Raw genomic sequence first — 22098 nt, forward strand, 5'->3', positions numbered from 1 at the left:
GTTGCTTCCTCATTGGAAATGAGGTGATGGAATCCTTGACGTGCCCATTCTTTCCTTGCAACTGAGGGCTTGAAATTGAATTTTGAAAAAATTGGCCCCATGATGTAGTATACCATTTAGCAACCGGTTCTAATTAATTACAGAAGCTAGATATCTGGCTATAACATCAGGCAATAATTAGTTCATCTGTACTGTATATACTATAATATATATTACCACAGACATTATAGGATTAATAACATGATATATACTAATTTTATTCTGTAATACCTATTAAATTAAGCCAAATGGATGTAATGATGCATATGGACTGTGAAGGAACAAGCAAGAGAAGTTTTTTGGGGGTACCTTGTTGTATGCTGTGAAGAAGCCCTTTCTTACTATCCTCACTATTACGTCGCAAAGAACAAAGTGTCCTAACTGAAGGCTCAGAGACTATGCTCTAACTTCTTAACAAACATGGGAATTTAAATCCTAGCCCCCAAAGCAGCTTCAAGGTTTGGAGTTGAAAAAATGTTCTTTCAAGTTTAATGGGAGCCTTTCTTCCTAGAGCCTTCTCACATCTCTGAGTCATTGGTCTGCAAAATTCTGAAGTGTGGAAGGAAGAGGGTCTTTTTCCAGATGTTAACTTTGAGCCCATTTAGTGGGGAGCCAAATCCATCTGCTTTCAAAAACTTAGAGAGCAAAACTAGAACTTGTATTTGCTTTTAGAGAAACTAATGGAGACAGATATCATATTTCTCTCCAGTCTCAGTTCCAGGGACTTTAAAGACAATATGACCCTAAAAATGCAGACCTTGCTCTTACATTGTCTGTCCCAGTCCTTGCTAGTAATGACACTGAAGTAGTTATTTTTATTCTTCTCCACTGTAAGGCACATGTGGCTTTTCTTTGGAGGGATCTCTTAGTGCTCAGGGAGCTGGGGGCCACACTATGATATTTGACTAACTGAACCAACTGTTCAGTTGTGCAGTACTAGGACCCAAAGTTAGGACTCTTCCCAGGTTCTGTAGTGCTAGGAACCCCAAAGGTCATTCTAGTTATGACCACTCAGGGGCTCTGAGACTGCACTCAGTGCTTGGGGTTGAGCTGGGTTCCATACTTCTGATTCATGGGCCACTATATATGAATCTGTGAGCACTTAAGGTTTTTCAGTATTTCTAATGGTGGTGATGAGATGATGCTATGCAGATGTTAGTTAGTATGTGATTGTGCCTTTGTGTAGGTTGCAATTGGGTATTTAGATTTTATTGCAAACATTGTAGAAAAAAGCTATTCTAGACTTTTAAATCTTAAATGAACTCTTTCCAAAGCCATTTTTTTACCCATATTTGTACATTTTTTAATATTTTTAATCTCTTTATTTAAACAGCTGATTACAAACATGATTGTATTTGGGTGATGGGAATGTTGCACTGGTGAAGGGGGGTGTTCTTTACATTTTTAATATTTTAATTTTGAGTTGTATGGAATTTTTCTTTCTCGCTTTTTTTTTTAATGTGTGACATGATCCTCTGATGCCACCTAGGGGACACCTCTAAGATCTGGGTTCCCTGTCTGTGACTGGAAAGTTATTCAATTTTAAAAATAGTATTAACTAAAAAAAAAAAAATAGTATTAACTGTCTCAAAAGACAATGGGGAAGTCTATATTTCCTTGATAAGTTAAAGACTTATATAATACTACCTCTTAATCTATTTATCCCCAAATGTAAGGTGGTCTCCTGCATCACTTTATTCCCTTAATTTTTTAAACTTATTTTGTCTTTATTTTTTCCTTCACACACACACATATATATATATATATATATGTGTGTGTGTGTGTGTGTGTTGTGTGTGTATGTATGTATGTATGTATGTATAGATAGAAAGAAAGATAGATAGATAGATAGATAGATGATAGATAGATAGATAGATAGATAGATAGATAGATAGATAGATAGATAGATAGATTTTTTGGGGGGGGGTCTTGTTTCTATTTTCTTTTCTTCCTTAACTCTACCTGTATTGCTTCTGCTAGATACAAAAACCTACAAGAAAAAGTCTTGCCTGGGATAATAGCTCAGGTCAAAATCATAAGCTCCATTCCTTGAGCTGTACAGACACCAAGATCTCTAGATACAGAGGTTCGATTTTACCATCCATGATGAAGCAGAAGTCTTCCATACACCACAAAAGCACTGAGGGGAGAGTAAATGATCATGCAAGGAGTCTATAGTTAATCCCATGACAGTATACTTCAGGGGTGGAGAAACCCTGCATCTCCTAGGCCAAGGGAATTCCCACTATAATTTCCCCAATAATTACTGTGCTTATGCTGGGGGAAAAAGAAAAAAAGCACAAAATAATCATTTTTCCACATATGTATTTATTGATGGATCAATTTTTATTGATGTCTTTATTTTGGTGTAGATATTAAAGTTAATGTCTCCAATTTTATTTTATCTTATCTTTCTCTTTCTTTTTGCACTCCGGCATGGTTTGATTTCAGAACTGAGACTATTGTGTGGTGCTTGTCTTTATTGCTGTAGTGCTCACTGGATATTTAATTTGATATATCTTTCTGTATTGGTGTTTCAATTACCTTTTTCATGTCCTCTCTCAAACTGAGGTTAAAAGCCTCTAGAAGGACTCTGCCCATTTTCAGCTTATTTGATTTTTTTTCTTATTTTTTACTCCATTCTATTGCTTTTCTTTCCTTCAAACAAAACCACACAATTCGAATTATCGAGCTCCCCTCTCAAACAGAGGGGGAAACAAGGGAGGGTACCAGGACCAAACAGATATATGATCACTAATAGTAAGCTATACAAAGAGGGGACCACCTACTCTAGCAGCTCGGGGGATGATGGTAGGGGATATGGGTTGCAGGAAGGGAAAAGGGGTGGAGGGAGGACAAACTTGGTGATGGGTATTCCCCTGATTCAATGTTAATAGGTACCTAAAATACTACTGTGAAAGATATGTAAGCCAATATGATCAAAATAAAAAAAAACCCAGGGCACAAAGGTGATGGAGCCTGACACACTCACCCCCAAATGCACCAGCAATATAAAGCCTGACACTCTCACCCCCAAATGCACCAGCAATATAATATAGCACTATTTCTTCTTGCAAAGGCATATTAAAGAAGGGGAAATTGTACGTATAGAAAAAAGCTCTTATCTACTAGGAATAAGAACTCATACACTTTACAATACAGGGGCACCTCCCGCCTTGAACATATATCATGTGGGCCAAATTTAGATTCCAGGTGATTAGACAATGACCGTCCAACCCCAAACCCAAGATCTCAGACATAGAACCGACATAGCTCTCCGCCACAGCTTCAGGAACCAATCCCCTTCTGCTCTGACACCAACATATGCCAGTTTTGATATGACATCCTGACGAGGAAATGACAACAACTTGTTCTAAGACAGGTAGTCTTACCTCACCTAGTGATAAGATGAAATCAGAAGACATATCATCCTTTGATTTGTACAAAAGCCAAGTTCACTATCTACAGAAGACTGACTCTAATAATCATGACTGGGCAGAACTTATCCTGGGACCAATAAAAAGGACACTAGTCTAGGCCCTGGCCTCTGATATGTACAACAACCAAGATCTCTAATTCCAGAGGTCTGACTGAAACAACTGCAACCGAGCAGATATTCTGGAAACATAATGAAAGACTCTATCCCAGGCTTTGTCCTAGGATTGGGGTAAAAACCAAGACCACCAATCACAGAAGACTGATCAAAACAACAGTGATGGATTACAACTTCGAGAACCGTAAAGAAAGACTTCATCCTAGGCTCCATCCTTTGACCTGTGCAAATACCAAGATCTCCAGCTATTCCCATAATAGTATACTTCAAGGGCAGAGAAACCCTGTATCTCTCAGGCCAAGGGAATTCCCTTTCTAATCTCCCCAATATTTACTGTGCCTATGCAAGAAAAAAAAAAGTACAGATCAATTTTTTTTAGTTTTATTGTTGTTGTTTGTTGTCTTGTGTGTATGTGTGTATGTGTTTGTGTGTGTGTGTGTGCTTTGTTTTCTTTTTATTTCAGGACCGTAGTTATTGGTGGTTGCTGTCTATATTGCTCTGGTGCTTTTTGAGTTTTTTGTTTGATATTTTTATCTTTTATTTTTTTGTATTGTTATATTTTTCTTCCTTTTCCCATTCTGCTCTTAAATTGTTAGATATAGCCTCTAGGCCTCCTCCCAATTTTTGCTTGCTTGATTTTTGCCCCATTTTATTTTATTATTTTTTTCTCTTTCCTTCAAACAGAACCACACAACTTGAACCATCTTGTTCCACCTCACAAATAGAGGGGGAAATAATGGAGGGTACCAAGACCAAATAGTCATATGAACATTAAGCAGAAATAAAAAAAAATGATCAAACTTAAACACTAAATCCAAAGCCAATGACAACAGAATCTATACCCAATTTACAACATACTAGACACAGAGAGAACCACTTATAATACAGCCTGGCGGGTAAAAGAAGGGGATAGGGGATGCATGCTGGAAACAGGTGTGGAGGGAGGACAACATTGGTGGTGGGAACGCCCCTGACTCAATATCACTATGTACCTAAATTTTACTGTGAAAGATTTGTAATCCACTTTGATTAAAATTTTAAAAATGCGGAAAAAATAGTATTAACTGCTTTTTTTGGTTTGGTGCTTTTTTTTTTTCCTGTCTAATTTGGCTTTCTTTGCATTTTTTTTTCTGATTCCAAGATTAAGAATCCTTAAAATAATGAAGGCAAACTTGAAAGCCATGGCTTCTGTTTTCCTTTTAAAAATACAACTTCTGGGGCCGGAGAGATAGCACAGCGGCGTTTGCCTTGCAAGCAGCCGACCCAGGACCTAAGGTGGTTGGTTCGAATCCAAGCATCCCATATGGTCCCCCGTGCCTGCCAGGAGCTATTTCTGAGCAGACAGCCAGGAGTAACCCCTGAGCACCGCTGGGTGTGGCCCAAAAAACCAAAAAAATAAAAAATAAAAAAATTAAAATACAACTTCTACACCATAAAATAACTCATACTTACATGTCTTTACCTGTATTCCTCACTGTTGCTTGACCTTAGATATTCTTTCCATTTCCCCAATCAGCCACCATAGCCTTATCATTGCTATCCACATCAGGCATGGAATTTTTAGTAACTCCACTTAGAACTGCAGCAAGGACCTTAGTTCTCGGATTGTGTGTGACTTTTTCTGTTGAGTGGGTTTCATTCCTGTAGCTCATCTTTGGATGGCTAGCCAAAACAAAGTTCCATGTTTGAGGAAAGAGACACATCTTTGGTTGGTTTCTCTTGAGCATGGTCACTGTGGAGATGACACAGGATTACAAAGGTCATTTCTCACTCTCTGAGAACAGTATCAGGGCAAAATGTAGTTGTGATGTTGTGAAAAGAAACAGGAACATTTTAATAGCCTGTTGACTGAAAATAGATGGAAGAGTTCACCTGAACAATTCATGAGGATTGACATTGGATATATAAGTCTATAGATTGAAATTCTGGAAAAAAAAAACATAGTAGTAGTCAATGTGGTTGTGTAAGCATAGAGGTCTTGGCAGGATGAATTCAGAATATTGGAAGAGGCAGTATTGTCATCTGAACTTTTAGACAGTATTTGTTAGGATGATATTTTAATTAATGATAAATCAGTAGAAGATTTAGAGTGTATATTAAAATGTTCTTTGGAAGCACTAGTTACCTGAAAATTAAGCCCTTTGGAAAGACAGTGCTTTAAGTGCACAAGACTAATTCCACCACTACCCTTTGAATCACAGCGAATCTTATGCCAGCCATTAAGAAAGTCCATAAAGTTCACTTAACGTTGGCTTGTATATGTACACTATATATTTGTATCTGGTCATCTGTGTGTACCTATATACTTGCCTAAACATATATACACACACACACACATAAGTAGATATACTCCACTTGAATTCCTTTCAAGGTGCCAGTATGCTTATTTCTAATCTTCCTCATTGAGTACCATGTAGGATAAAAGAAGAAATTGCCCTCTCGTTGTCCCTCCCCCTACTTCTCATTTGTCCAGAAACATTCCTTCAAGGCATCTTTTCATCAGTGCTAGTTTATTTTGTGCTCTGCAAGTAGCCTCCTGGTCAAAGAGATAAGATTTTCCAATTTTTCACCCTGGGGAGGCTCAAAGAGTTAAAAGAATGGTACTATCTGTGGTCCTATGTCAATGAAGCCCTCTGCTCATCTCCACAAGCCACCTCCCTCTTCCATGGATTCCTGTTTATAAAGAACTTGTTTGTGGCCCAGCCACTTAGCCCAGTGATCTCTGACAATTTGTCCTATACATTGTTCGACTTCTCTCTCAGTTCTCTTTTTTGGAGGGAGAGGGGAGGGGCTGTGCCACACCTACACAGAAGCTACTTTTGGTAGCGCTCAAGAAACAGTGTGGAGTGCCGGGGATGGTCCCTCATTCTGCTCCCTCACTCTGTTTTTCAGCTTTGGAGACATGCTGTCCTTCACCCTGACGGCCTTCGTTGAGTTGATGGATCATGGTATCGTGTCCTGGGATACATTTTCAGTGGCATTCATTAAGAAGGTAAGCCAATTCCACTTTGTTGGATTTTTATTAATTTTCCCCTTTCAGTTATCTTTTCTTTCTGTACTCTGTGAATATGCATATGGTTGTTTCCTTTAGTTTTTAGGTTTTAAAATGCAGGCATGATTTTGTCAATATTATCTCCCATGGAGGGAGATAATAAATTGATAATAAATAAATAATAATTCTACATGAAAATGGTATTTTATTCCCACCTGTGTTCAAGGAAAATGAAAGAGGAAAGCATAATGATTACCGAATGTTTGGGTTGACTCAGAAATAATGAGAAGAGAATATGCCTAGATCCATGTCACTTTAACAAAATATCATATTTTTCATAGTATAAGACATACTTTTCCCCCAAAAGATGAGGGAAATGTCACACTGAAAAAATTATATATATATATATATAATATATATATAGTACATATATATATATATGTATTTCTATAAGTTCCTCTTGTAGAAGCAGACTGGTGGGGACAGGTGGGGGCTTGGGCATTGATGGAGGAAAGTGGGCACTGGCGAGGGATCATTATTAAAACATTGTGTTCCTGAAACCTAGTCATGAGTACCTTTGTAGATTCATAGTAAGTATATAAAATTAAGAGAAAAAGGAAAAAGGGATTTCAAAGAATCTGAAAACTTTGAAAATCAAAGCTGGAGAGAGAGCATGGAGGTAAAGCCTTTGCCTTCCATGCAGAAGGACAGTGGTTCAAATCCCCGAATCCCACATGCTCCCCTGAGCCTGCCAGGAGCGATTTCTGAGTGTAGAGCCAGGAGAAACCCCTGAGCGCTGCCGGGTGTGACCCCAAAACAAAACAAAACAACAAAAAAAAATCTAAACAAAATATCAGTCACTTTAGAGAAGATATATTAGGTACTTACCTTGCATACAGCTAACTCTCGTTTGATCCCTTAAGCAGCATAGTCCCCCAAACACTGCCAGGAATGATCCTGAGCACAGAGCTAGGCATAAATCATGAGTATCATCAATGTAGTCAAACTCCTCCCCGCACACTCCGGGCAATCAGTGTCCCTTGAATTTCTTAAATCTTTCTTTTGGGTGGGGTCACACCTGGTGATTCTCAGGGGTTACTGCTGGCTATGCTCTCAAATTGCTTCTGGCTTGGGGACCCCATGGGACGCCAGGGGATCTAGCCATGGTCTGTCCTAACCTAGCACAGCATATGCTCTACCACTTGTGCCACTGCTCCGCCCCCTGAATTTTTTAGACCTTTTATTTTGAGTTGATTATAGAATTTTAAAGAGTTGCCAAAAATAATAAAGACTCTTCACTTAGGTTTCTTTAATGTTAATATTTTGTATAATAACATTAATACATTATCAATACAAAATTTTAATTGTGTTACTACTTCCCTATTTTATCAGTTTTTTTATTAGTGAATATTTTCTTTTTTTTTTTTTTTTTTTTTATAAACTGGAATTTTTTATTTTTTATTTTTTGGTTTTTGGGTCACACCTGGCAGTGCTCAGGGGTTATTCCTGGCTCCAGGCTCAGAAATTGCTCCTGGCAGGCACAGGGGACCATATGGGGCGCCGGGATTCGAACCGATGACCTCCTGCATGAAAGGCAAACGCCTTACCTCCATGCTATCTCTCCGGCCCCGTGAATATTTTCTAATTCTAAAATCCTGTATCTTATTTATGATTCCACACCAGACCATTCTTTTTTTTAATATATTTTATTTAAACACCTTGATTACATACATGATTGTATTTGGGTTTCAGTCATGTAAAGAACACCACCCATCACCAGTGCAACATTCCCATCACCAATGTCCCAAGTCTCCCTCCTCCCCACCCGATCCCCGCCTGTACTCTAGACAGGCTTTCCATTTCCCTCATACATTCTCATTATTAGGATAGTTCAAAACGTAGTTATTTCTCTAACTAAACTCATCACTGTTTATGGTGAGCTGTAACTTCCAGCCCTTCTCTCTTTTGTGTCTGAAAATTATTATAGCAAGAATGTCTTTCATTTTTCTTAAAACTCATAGATGAGTGAGTTTTAAGAAAAATGAAAGACATTCTGCATTTTTCTCTCTGTCTCTGACTTAATTCACTCAGCATAATAGATTCCATGTACATGCACGTATAGGAAAATTTCATGACTTCATCTCTCCTGAGAGCTGCTTAATATTCCATTGTGTATATGTACCACAGTTTCTTTAGCCATTCATCTGTTGAAGGGTATCTTGGCTGTTTCCAGAGTCTTGCTATGGTAAATAGTGCTGCAATAGATATAGGTGTAAGGAAGGGATTTTTGTGTTGTATTTTTGTGTTCCTAGGGTATATTCCTAGGAGTGATAGAGTTGGATCGTATGGGAGCACCATTTCCAGTTTTTGGAGGAATCTCCATATCACTTTCCATAGAGGTTGGTCTAGACAGCAATCCCACCAGCAGTGGATAAGAGTTCCTTTCTCTCCACATCCCCGCCAACACTGTTCTCATTCTTTGTGATGTGTGCCATTCTCTGTGGTGTGAGGTGGTATCTCATCATTGTTTTGATTTGCATCTCCCTGATGATTAGTGACAGATCATTCTTCTTATATTCCAAGCAGTCTCCTTTACTGACAGTCTTTATTTCTCATAATGGACAACTTTGGAAAGTAATGCTTAGTTTTTTTGTGGAATGTCCCTCAACTTGGGTTTGTTCTTTATTTCCCTTGTTAAATGAAATCTTGGCTCAAAAAATAATAGAGAAGCAATGGTGCCCTTTTTCACGTCATTTTATATATCAGATATATGATGCCATAATGTCTCATCCATATTTGTACTGCCCTTGGTATATGATTGAGGTTTTGCCACTGGGTTTCCATATGTGAATTTCAAGATGATTTTGGACTTCATATCTTGGGTGATACACCTGTATTGAAGAATACTTGTTTTATCCAACAAGGATGATGGCAATGAAAGACCTACAGAAGGAATTGCTGCAGGCTGTTGCTTATTTATTTCAGAAAAGAGCTGATTGAGAACTGAAGGATTTCTTCATATACTTCATGCACCTGCTTAAACCAAAGGAATATTATCCAAGGACCCATGTATAAAACATACCAAAAGTAGGGAAAGTTCTGTTTTCCTATATTTGTCAATGCCAGGCATTACTTAAAAGAAAGGAAAAGTTAGAGATGAGAAAACCAAGGAAGTTTGGATGTACTATGGAGTATTTTGTTGGGAGGAAATATCAACATTAGATCATAAGATCAGAAAAAAATATGTCATTTAAAAATAAAAATTCTAGTGAATGCACATATTTTGTGGATTTTTTATATGCAATGATTCTGTCTCTAAATTTATAGCATAATGTTATTTCCTACATTCAAGCATTCAGTGTCTTTTGTGATTGGAGTCTTTTTTTTTGAAGTCAGAGACATGTGCTGTACTATCTGTGAAATGCTTGAGTTTATGCTGTTTTCTCCCATGGTATCTCTTTTCATATCTACAGTGGTCCTTTCCAGACAAAACAGAGAGCATTGTTATTTGTGGTCAGGAGTGAGAACACAGTGTCTCCAAGAGGTTAAGTGAGGTCAGGGGACACAGTGGCAAAGACCTTATAGTTGATATTCCCTCCTGCAATTGTTATGTAGCTGTCTCTTCAAGAGATGGAAAGAACACTCTGAGACACATTGAATTGTCATTGTCTTAAGAGCTCACTGGGAAAGTTAAGTGATTTCTTATAGTTTCCTTTCCCTTTGGATTCTGTGTATGTCCCTGGTCCAGTACTTACATATTTCTGCCAAAGTTTTGCTCATTCATCTGGCTCCTTCCAATACACCATGAACCTTAGCCATGAGGTTTTGGCTTTATCCATGACAATCCTCATTTTGGCATAGAGTAACTTCATACATTTTTTTGAAATGAATGAATGAAATTTGCTTAGAAGTGCTTCTTTAAATTCTCAAACTTGAAGGAGAAAAAGAACACAGTGGCATTAGATAAAATGTATTTCAAGTGAAATTTTAATTATGAGAGGAAAGGAATTGCAAAGCTATCTTTAAATGAGGAGTGATTACAGAGAGTGGTTACAGAGAATGGCAATATTTAATTTTCTGACTACTTAAGAGAAATGGATTATATTCGTTGACATTAAATAAGAATCATAGTAAGTCTCTAGAAGCAAAGACAAGTAGTCTTGACAGTTTCCAGAAAAAAAAATCCATATTTTTGAAAAGGCAATTTATTTAATGTAGTTCATGTTCAGATTCCCAATGTTCACTTTCCCATGCATCTTAATTCTTAGATCTTAATTCTTAGATCTTAATTCTTTTTGTGAATTTGAGAAATAATTATTAGAAAATGTGTATTTAATGGTTATTTTTGTAAGATTATCCTTGTTAATTCATTAGTTGGCCCAAACTCAGCACTTTAACAACTCAAGGATTATTTGTAGGCAACTGTCTTTCAAATAGAGCTTTATCTTCACAAAAGCCAAGTCAGAAATATGCTGACAAAAGATGCTTATCTTTGTGGTCCAGACTTGGCTCCCTGTTAATGCCAAATTCATGCCACTTTGGAGAAATATTTTTCTGCCAGCTCTGTCTCCTTCTCTACTACTTTGACTGTCCTGTTATCTTGATAACTCATTGCAAACTCCAGTTTACAAACTTTGATCTGCCGTAAAGAACATTTCATTTCATAAGCAGTCTAGAACAGATGGTCCCCTGATACCAATAAATAATGTTGTTTATTTTATCTTTTTCAAGACGTCTATTTAGTGAGAGAGTAGGAAAATTTTGAGAAAAATGGCTTGGGGAAACTTAGAACTTTTTGTGTTATAAGTTTTTTTCCTATCAAGTACAACATCAGTGCCTTTTTGTGGAAGGTAAGTTTCATGAAACCTTCCCCTGACAAAGATCCTATCCCATGTTGCAGTGTTCTTGGTGCCTGGACAAACATCCTGCTCTTTTGATTAAGAGGACACACTTTTTGTATCTGAAATTTTAAAGATATTTTATGAGCCTCTTTTAAGATTCTTTCAAAATTAAAATGGAGTTCCATGATCATTGAGATTTTTTTTATTTTTGCAACACAAAATTTGTTTTACATCTCTTTCTAAGTAAGCTTAAACATTGTTTATGTTAGCTTAATATTTCTATTGATTCATACACTGACTTGTCCCTTAGCTGTTCCTTCTCTTTTCTGTTGTTGGTGCTCAGAGTCAATGGTTTCAATGGAAGGGTATGAGTACATGGTATGTTTGGGTCTTGTCATACCAGGGACCAATAGGATTACTCTAGAAGTGCTGTGACTCTCCAGGACCACACCCTGCAGTGCTCGTGGGATCATGTAGTGCTGGGGATTTAGCTGAGGTCAGGTGCATAGAAGGAGTGTACCTTAACCTCTATACCATATCTCCAGGCCCTTGTTAACTTTTTCCTTTCGCTTTTCTCTTTCTAGGGGCCATACCAAGTGGTGCGCAGGGCTTCTGGCTAGAGACCACATAGGGTATTGGGTGGGATTGAACCCAAGTCAGCCATGTGCAAGGCAAGTGCCTTGTCCTTTGTACTCTATATCTGGCCCCTGGTAACATTAGGTTCTTAAAATCACTTGAATATTCCTCCAAGGTGACATTTTCACATTTCCACTTCCCTCCTTCCATCTGAGACAGTCTCACCATCTCAGAAACATGCAGTGGCAGACACTCTCTGAGCCTGGTTCACACTCCAAACTGCAGTAATGGAGCTGGTAATGAATTAAAGGCAATGGAAGTCATTATTAATCTTCTTGGATACAGACTAAATTAAAATTTGAATGGGAAGTCTTGAACCTTTCTCACTAGACTAACCTGTAGTTATAAACTAGACATGGAAAATACCGGTTTCTATCTTCACTAATAAGGACCTTGTCTACAATCATTACCTTTGCTGAATCAACCTGATATCTTGTTTCTTAGTATTCACAGTGCAAATTATTGGGTCATTAAAAGTCTGTTTGAAGCTAATGATAAAGGCGAAAGAAGCTAGTTTCGAACTTGAACTAAGAAGTTCACTGAGTTGCACGTATACCTGTTCTCTTTCTGAATTACAGCAAATTCTCCTTTGTTTATTCACCTATGTTAGGCTTGAGTAAATAAATGGTGAGTACATAGTTGTTTAAATAGAGTTTCAGGCATCCAATGTTTCCACCTCAAATTTTTTTCCCCACCCACCTACCTAGTCCAAATTCTTTTTTTTTTCACGTCTAATCATTTCTTATTTCCACTAAATATTCATACGACTGACTGTTCTTGGTACTATCCATTTCAAAGGGTGAATTTATATATATATATATTTTTTTTCTTATTTTGACCATATTGGCTTACACATCGTTCACAGAAGTATTTTAGGTACATATTATCATTGAATCAGGGGCTTTACCATCACCCAATTTGTTCTCCTTCCACCCCCCCCCCATTCCATTCCTGCAACCCATATCCCCCACCCTCACCCCCAGGCTGCTAGAGTAAGTGGTCATCTCTGTGTCTAGCTTACTACCAGTGATCATATGTCTGGCCATGGTACCCTCCATTGTTTGTCCCTCTATTTGAGAGGCGGAGCTGGATGGTTCCAGTTATATGGTTTTGTTTGAAGGAAAGTAAAGCAATAGAATTCCACCTCAAATTCTACAACTCATCTCTAATTCTAAAATTCATCCCAGTTTCCTTCTTACTCCCCTATATGACTCCTTGGCAGATACACATTGTTAAGTTTAATTTTTATAGTTTGTGTCCCCTAGTAGTGTTGGATTAAGCAAGTGGTTTCGATGTATACAAGTTGCTTTGCCTCTACACCACAGACAAGCCCAATATCCTGGTCCTTGTTTTAAGGTTACTCATTAAGCTCCTCTTCTTTCTTTCCTTCTTTATCTTTCTCCTTCCTTCACCTTTTGGTTTGTATCACAAACAGCCAGTGTTTCGCCAGCCTTTGCTACCTACTATAAGGTAACAGAGACATTTATACTCCCTGGTCAGCCAGGTCAGCTCTTTAAGAGTGAAGACTTTATTTCAGTTTCCAGATATCCTGTCCCCCCACCCCCAATGGTCCTGGGATATATAAAGCTCCATAGTTTAAGAGCTGGAGGGGGCTAGGAGACGGCTCCTGCTGCCTCTCCTGACCTGTGTGTTCTGGATGATCACTTTCACTATTTGCTGGATTCCTGGCCCCTGCTGCCCTTTTTCCTCCTCTCCTACTGCTCCCAGCTACACCTACCATTTCTTATTCTGTATACCACAGATTAGTGAGAAGATCTGTTATTTGTCCTCCTTCTGGCTTACTAAAAAGATAAATACTATTACTTCAATACTCTATAAAATAAAAATTGAGGATTCACATCATGGAAGATAAATATATAGATACTATAATGGCAGTGGAATATGAATCAGGATGTGTATATATATGTGTGTATATATATATATATATATATATATATATATATATATATATATATACCTGAATTAGAGCAGACACGAGTTGTTTTATCACCATCAAATAAGACCATTGGGAACAGGAGAATGATAATAATATTTTCTCAAGATATTTAAAAATAAGTTATAATGTATTTATGGAAAAAAACATTGATAATTCTTTTGGAATATTTTGAGAAAAAAGCATTGTTAAAAGGCAATTGCAGGGGCCAGAGAGATAGCACAGTGATGGGGCATTTGCCTTGCATGCAGCCAATGCAGGATAGATGGTGGTTTGAATCCCGGCATCCCATATGGTCCCCCCTGAGCGCTGCTGGGTGTTACCCAAAACAAACAAAACAAAACAAGGCAATTGAAGTAACTTAAATAAAGGGATAATCACGGAAGTAAAGGGAAATTGGTGGTGGTGATGGTGGTGGTGGTGGTGGTAGTGGTAAATCTTCAAGAAACAGAAACATGGAAGATGCTGTCTTTTTAACCCAGGAGTGAGCTGATACAGTGACCAGTGTTGTATGTTTACAACTGAATAAGGCACTCAATGGAGAGACATGAGAAATGGGATCATAAGATTAAAAATAGTATGCCAGAACATTAATCTGTAATGGTTATGGCAAATGTGGAGAAAAGTGATATTTGAGAAGGGAAAGTTAACAAGGCAAACATCTCAATAGAAACATCCATTTGGATGACAAAAATAAGCATGAGGCACTTCGTATTTAAATAATGTTTGTCTGCCTCTGCTGTGCTGTGAAGTACTTGAAATTAAAGTCATGTGATTTTTTACTCCTCTTTCTATTTCAGTTCTTAGACCATTGCAAGCTTATTTTATGGTTCAGAGTCAATAACTACTGTTTGAATGAGTGGGAAGAGGGCATGGAGGCTGTGGAAGGAAGTAGGGCAATAAACAGTTGGGTGGCAAATTTTCCATGAGATCTTCAAGAGGTTTCCTAGCTTATTAAAGGGCCACATGAAATAAGGAACTGGAAGATGAGTTAGTGCTGAGAATATCAGAAACACTGTTAGTGAGTTCTTTGTGATGTTTTTAGTTTCTTAATGAGTGCCATGAATTGTGTTCAGCCGCTGAAAAAAGGGTGATGTTTGTGGGGGAATTCCAGGAATTTATATTGTATTTTAAAATAGTCTGAATTAGAGGGTTAAACCTGAGCACAACATGAGGTGTTTTTGTTTTGTTTTGTTTTGCCATAGAAGGATGACCTTTGTGAGACAAAGTTGGCCATAGCATGGTGGACTGGATAGAATGGGGCAGTCTGTGGAACTGAAAACAAATGCTTGCCAAGGACAATAAACACATTGGAGTTTATTAGCCATGAAAGGAGTAAAAGTGGTCTTTTGAGAATGTTAAAATTCTCATACTCTTTTTGTAATTTGTATTATAGAATAGTAACCTTTGGGAATATACAATCACAATGTTATTTCACTTCTTCATGTTGTTTATTTTACACCCTCTTGAGACCCAGATGTTTCTGAGGCCAGAGAGCTAGTGCTACCACACGCAGCTCTAGCTCTCTCTCTGTCTCTGTCTCTGCCTCTGTCTCAGTCTCTCTCTGTCTCTCTCTCTGTCTCTCTGTCTCTGTCTCTGTCTCTCTCTGTCTCTCTCTGTCTCTCTCTCTCTCTCTATTTTACCAAGAAGCCATTGGCTAGAAACAGATGAGATGAGAACTTTGAGTTTCCTTGAGTACTTTTGCATTTTGTCTTGTAAGAATATGAAGAAGAGGTATGTAGAATGACAAAAAGGAGTGAGGAACTGCCAAGTTCTATTTATCATGAGCCAAAGTATTTTATGTAGGAGACACAGTCTGTATACAGATAATATAATAACAGATTTTTAGTGTGCATTGTCAACAAACAGTAATAACTTTTAAAGAGATCTCTAAAGCTAAACCTTTATGGTATCTATGTGTTTAAGTAACCTAATATTCAAAGCCTTATTTTACTTTACTTACTCTTCCATTGTTACGTATTATGTTTGAGGTCTTGGTGATTAATTCTTCAGGAATACAATTTAGAACTGAAACTATCATTTTAGCTTTTAGCATGACCAATTGAAATGTTTTCATGTTTTCTAAATTGTGAGGGAGATGAGAAGAATTCTATTTGACCATAAGAAATAGCAGGAATGGGAGAACATGTTTTGGTGAGAAGAAAAGTTCATCTGATAACTGAAAAGTTGCCAGTTGAATTGCATTGATAGTGTGGGTGAAGGAATGAATAGCTGGGGGAGGGAATGGCTGTGGTATATGTTGAAATTACTGTCTCTGAGAAACATAGGAAATCCTACAATGTATGTGTTGAAATCAATTGTGTCTGAAAGAAGCACAATTCCTTATCACCCTCAAAAGCAACTCTTTTCTTATTTGTTTGCTTGTTTGTTTAGTTTTTGGTTTAGGACCACACCTGGCAGCAATCAGGAGTTACTCCTGGCTTTTCATTCAGAAATCGCTCCTGGCACGCTCTGGGAACCATATGGGATGTGGGGAATTGAAACCTGGGTCAGCTACCTGCAAGGCAAATGCCATACCCGCTGTGTTATCACTCTGGCCCCCAGAGCAACTCTTTCTAATTGCTTATTGTTGCATTAAAGAAATAGGGTAAATGCTCCCCCTCCATTTCAATGTTATGTTTCTTAAATGACTTCCATTTTTTCTTGCTTTACTGGCCAGAGAAAATCAACCATGTCTTATTTGGATTTGCAGATTGCAAGTTTTGTGAACAAGTCAGCTATAGACACCTCCATCCTGCAGCGGTCCTTGGCCATTTTGGAGTCGATGGTGCTCAACAGCCATGACCTCTACCAGAAGGTGGCACAGGAGATCACCATTGGCCAACTCATCCCACACCTTCAGGGGTAAGCACATGGACACACTGGGGGAGGAGAAATGTGCAGGAAGACATTGCACTTTAGAGGTGCTTCCTGCTGAGTTACTATAGGCACAGAACTGAGAATCTTATTTTTTTTTTTTTGGCATAGTTCTCTGTCCCCCAGGCACTGAAATGGCAGCTTTTCTCAGTCCTAAAGAAACTCTGTGTTCATTCTTGACTTTGTCTGTCCCCAATGCTTAGCCCTTAGTAGGAGCTCATTTTTGAAGAATGTTAATCGATACTGATACAATTTTTTTTCAGTCGACAGTTAGCTTGTCTCTCAAGTTCTCAATAGTCTTTCTATGGTCATTTAAATTTGAACTTTCGTGATGAATATTTTTCTAGTTTATTATGACCCCTTCTTTGTGGCATAATTTATTACTATGAACTACATTGACAGTCTCCATGAATTATTTTGGGGGTGACTCCTTGTAGTCTTCAAATCTGAGCCTCCTAATGCAAAATGTTTGCTTCAGCTCTTTGAACCATCTCCACAAGTCCTAATGCATGTTTTTTAAGCTTATTCTCTAAGTTCAAATCCTTTGCCATGAACTTGACCTGTATTTTATCATATGCCATAGGCTTTAAGCTGTAAGACAAGGCCCAGCAATTTTCAGTTCTGGGGAAGTCCTAGGTCCCTTTTCTCCTCTCTTCCAGAAAGTAAGGTTTCACTGAAATATCCGGCTTATAAAGACACCCTTTGCTTACTGCATACTTCAGAAATGAGATATTGGAGGATTCAGTTGGCAGCAGACATTCTGAACTAGCTTCGCAGGACATGGGGCTTTTTGCAAGATCCTGGGGTACTGAGGGGTACTGCAGGGGACTGAGAAGTTAAGCAACTGTGCATTGGAAGTCCAGAAATGATGGGCTGTTCATGGCCTAGAAGATTTTTTTGTAGCCTATTTTATGGTACTAATGTTACCTGATGCTTTAGGACTAACCACACCATTTGGTAGGTGACTTTTAGCACATTTTCAGGGTTGAGGTGCAGGGCAGAGAAGCGACGTGGGTCCAGTAGTTTTCAGTTTATCTAACATGTTCATTGTTGTGTTAACCTAGGAATATGACTGCCAGGTGGGGGCAAAACTCCCAAGTGGGAATGAGTACCTGGCATCGCGAGGTTCTAGCTCTAAAGCCAGTTAGTGCTCCCTTCTTCCCGCATCCCCAGACTCATGGGCTCCAATGTCTCAGATAGCTATTTTGTTCTTAGTTAAATAAAAGCTACCAAAGTAGAAGAGTTGTACCTTTCTTTGTCCTATTTTAAACTTGTAGAGTTCCCTAAGCAATGGTTTGAGGCCTAAGGGAGAATTGGCATATGCTCTAAAATGATGTCTGTGAAATCTTGCTGGAAATGATATCGTGTTCCCCTGAATGGGAAGAATCAGAGCTATTCTCCTTCCTTTGAATCTCAAGGGAGCACTTAAATATTCATAGTGCTTTTCATCTATGTGGAGAGTTTGTTATTTACTAAGTACTATGCTTAGGATTTTATATACATACATTAGCTTTATATCCTAAAAGCATCCCCTTGAAATATGTGTGTACTTATCTGGAGCTACAGATGCGGGAACTTGTCTTAGAGGGCTCCAGAGACTTCCCCCAAACTGAGAGATGCCTGGGGTATACAGTGCTGGCAGCTCATCATCCTGGCTGCACCCTCCCATCCTCACCTGTGATATTCACAGGCTTCTCTCTTTGTTGCTGGAACCTTTTTAATTTAAAATAAATTATTTATATAAGCACTCTGGTTACAAAATTGTTCATACTTAAGTTTCTATCATGTGATGTACACCACTCTTCACCAGTGCACTTTTCCAGCCATCAATGTCCTTGATTCTCTTCCTATCCAACCTGCCCTGTCTCTCTCTCTCTCTCTTTCTCTCTCTCCCCCTGTTCTCTCTCTTTCTTTCCTTATTAACACTGTGGTTTATATTATTGCTAATTAAGGGGTGCCATGCATGTCACTTTCTCCCCTTTCAGCACCCAGCTTGTCCAGAGTGATAAATTCCAATTATCATTGATATAATGGTCCTTCTCTACTCTAATTCTTCTCTACTCATCACTCTTTGTGATAAGCTTCTAATCACAGACTGGTCCTCCTGGCCCTCAGAACTATTGTCTCTGGATATTATTACCATACTGCCTTTTATTTTTCTTATACCCCATAAATAAGTGAGATTATTCTATGTGTATCACCCTCCCTTTGACTCATTTAATTCAGCATAATAATCTCAATGTTCTTCCACGTATGAGCAAACTCATGATTTCATTTTTCCTTATGGCCCCATAGTATTCCATTGTGTGTAGATGTAGCATAGTTTTTTGTAGCCACTCATCTGTTGTTGGGCACCTGGGTTGTTTTCAAATTCTGGCTATCATAAATAGTGCTGCAATGAATATAGGAATGCAGAGGGCATTTTTATATGGTGTTTTTGTATTCCTAGGGTATATCCCTAGGAGTGGTATTGCTGGATCCTAGGGAAGCTCAATTTCTAGTTTCTTGGGGAAAGTTCATATTGTTTTCCAGAAAGCTGGACCATTCTACATTACTACCAGCAGTGAATGAGAGTCCTTTTCTTCCCACACCCACTCCAGCACTGTTTCTTCTTGCTCTTTGTGGTGTGTACTGGTCTCTGAGGTGTGAGAAGTTATCTCATTGTTGTTTTGATTTGCTTCTCCCTGATGATTAGTGATGGAAGCATTTTTTCATGTGCCTTTTGACCATTTCCTTAAGGAAATGTCTGTTTGTTTCTTCTCCCGATTTTTGGATGATGCGAGATGTTTTTTCTTGTTAAGTTCTACCAGTACCTTGTGCTGGGGTCCTTTTGATGTGTGGCTCATCATACAGATTGTCTCAGCTTAGTGCTTCCTTTCTATTTACCAATTTCCTTATGTTTGAAAGACAATTTGGAAATCAGCACATATACTCGGGGAAGGACAAGATGGCTCAGAGGGTTGTGATGATACTTTGCCAACAGGAGGCCCAAGAGTAAGTCCAGCACCATATGGTCTCTGGACATCATTAGGAGTCACCTTGAACACACAGCTGCGAGTGATCCCCAAGTCCTGCCAGGTGTGCTCCCAGCAACCACATACCAGAAAGTCTAGATCTGGAAGCTGATTTTGATGATGCAACTTCATTGGCTTGGAAACAGCACCTGCATGCCCTTGCCTTCCTTTTGGATGGGGGACTCCCCAGATGGCGCGCCTCCGCCTGGAGACACGAGGCCTGCTTATTCCATGCTGGGGCTCAACAGCCTGCAGGACTCGAGTGCTGGCACCACAGGCAAGTCCTGGGCGGTGCCTGCCAGAGATTGGTTGCTGTGTCTTGTACATGCAAGACACACGCACCACCGTGGCACTCTGCTTCTGCCCAAGGCACTTTTCCATTAAGTACAAGACTGTGGAACATCAAAGCTGCTTCGAGCTTGTGTGCTTCACATAGAAAATCTCACATTCAGACTCGGAACGTGTGCTCAGGCTTAAAGCCTGGTGCTGGTGATGGTGAAGCGAGTTGGGGCAGTTGCAGCTGATGCTTCGCAATCTAGGTGACCTTCTCTGTGCAACGAACGCTAGGGGCAGTCAAAGTATTTGTCCTCTCTTCTTGGATACAGTCTGTAAAGGCTGAGATACGTTTTCAGGGGCTGCTGTGTTATCTAGGCCCACCCTTTTTTCTTCCTTTTTCTCCTTTATCATTCATATAGAGGCATTGTGACTTCACAATACATCTAATGACACTCACTGTGCATGTTGTACCATTCCAGCACCATGTTCAACACCAGTGACCCCAAGGGTCTATCCCCTACACCCAGATTCAGTTCAGTAGACAAAATGTTCAGTTTGAAAGCCTTTGGCCATTTGTTGTTCTCTCACTCAGCCTCTTTTTGTGGGCCAGGTCATGGCGTGCTTTATGGAGGTCACCTCATAAGGAGGCCAGCTCATCTGAGTCTCACTGTGTTTCATTACAGAACAGACCAGGAAATCCAGACCTATACCATTGCGGTGATCAACGCTCTGTTCCTCAAGGCCCCAGATGAGAAAAGGCAGGTCAGTACATGACTTTGGTCTGAGACCCCCCAGAGATGAAACCTGGGTGGGTCATCACAGAGATTTGGGTCCCCGCTGCTCTGAGTTGGCAGACTCATGGGAGCCAGACAGACATGGTGGGACTCTGCGGAAGAGGTAGGAGCATCCAGCCTCAAGGCCTTCCTGAAAGGCTCAGTGAAAGGAAGCAGAGAGGACAGAATGCAGTTGGCGGGACCCATTCTCTGGTGGAGTCCACACAGGGAGCAGGCAGGGGAAGAAATGGGTCACTTCTGGACTAGATTAGAAGCTGTGCTCATAGGTCAGAGGTGCTTTGTTCGACCATATTTGTTTGTGTTATAGGCCAGAAACTTGATCATCTGTTTCCTCTCTCCTGTATCAACATGAGCAAAGAGCTCATGTGAGATTGGTGGGCCATTTCAAGGGGCTCGTGGACAGACTTTGCAAGCTAGAACCCAGAGTTTGATCCCTAGCAACACATGGCCCCCCCAAACATGGTGGGCATGATCCCCAAGCACTTAGCAGTGAGGCCCCTAAACACTAGGGAATGTGACTCCCAAACCAACAGGGGACCAGAGATCTAGGACAGCCTGGAAGGAACTTACCTTGGATGTGGCCAACCTGAGATCAATGCCTGGCAGGAACAATACCTTAGTGCTGATAGTTAAATAAATCCTGAGCACTGCTGGTTTTGACCCCTAACTAAGGAGGACTGTAAAGAGGACAGGAGAGATGTATAGAAATGGCTGGACATATGAACTCGTTGGATCATTTTAACTGTTCTAAGGAACTCGCTGTAGAAGGATGTAGGAAGCTAGAATGTGTCTTGTGTTGGGACACTGTCAAGAATTAGACTCATTTATTTTTTCTTATGTTTTTGAGCAGACTTTTTAGATATTGGTGATTAATGGGAAGATTTCTGGGCTGTCCTTGGGTTGTGTGCTGGTTCCCAGAAACCTGGTTTTGCAGAGAGTGGGATTTTTTTGTGCATTTTTTTACTCTTTGCTAGTACTCTGCCTGTACAGACTCCCCAAGCTTGTACTCTAAGCTTTGTTTGGTTCTTTTTCTAATTAGTTGATTTTCTTATTCTTGATCTTTTAAGCTTGGGGATATCCAAGCTGTGGTCAGTAATGATACAAGTTGCTGGGGTTGGGGGA

The 22098-nt window shown here is 39.3% G+C and overlaps 1 protein-coding gene across 2 annotated transcripts in view; it reads left to right on the plus strand.

Moving 5' to 3' along the window:
- Nucleotides 1-22098, plus strand: part of ELMO1 (engulfment and cell motility 1) — a 514761-nt gene that overhangs the window by 93601 nt on the left and 399062 nt on the right. For both annotated transcript variants that reach the window (XM_049781864.1, XM_049781865.1), the window contains exons 7-9: nucleotides 6485-6584; nucleotides 16729-16880; nucleotides 20866-20944. In XM_049781864.1, the coding sequence (XP_049637821.1) occupies nucleotides 6485-6584; nucleotides 16729-16880; nucleotides 20866-20944 (331 nt within the window). The remainder of the gene's footprint in view (nucleotides 1-6484; nucleotides 6585-16728; nucleotides 16881-20865; nucleotides 20945-22098) is intronic.

Source organism: Suncus etruscus, chromosome 10 (assembly GCF_024139225.1).
Source record: "Suncus etruscus isolate mSunEtr1 chromosome 10, mSunEtr1.pri.cur, whole genome shotgun sequence".
Classification (NCBI taxonomy): Eukaryota; Metazoa; Chordata; class Mammalia; order Eulipotyphla; family Soricidae; genus Suncus; species Suncus etruscus.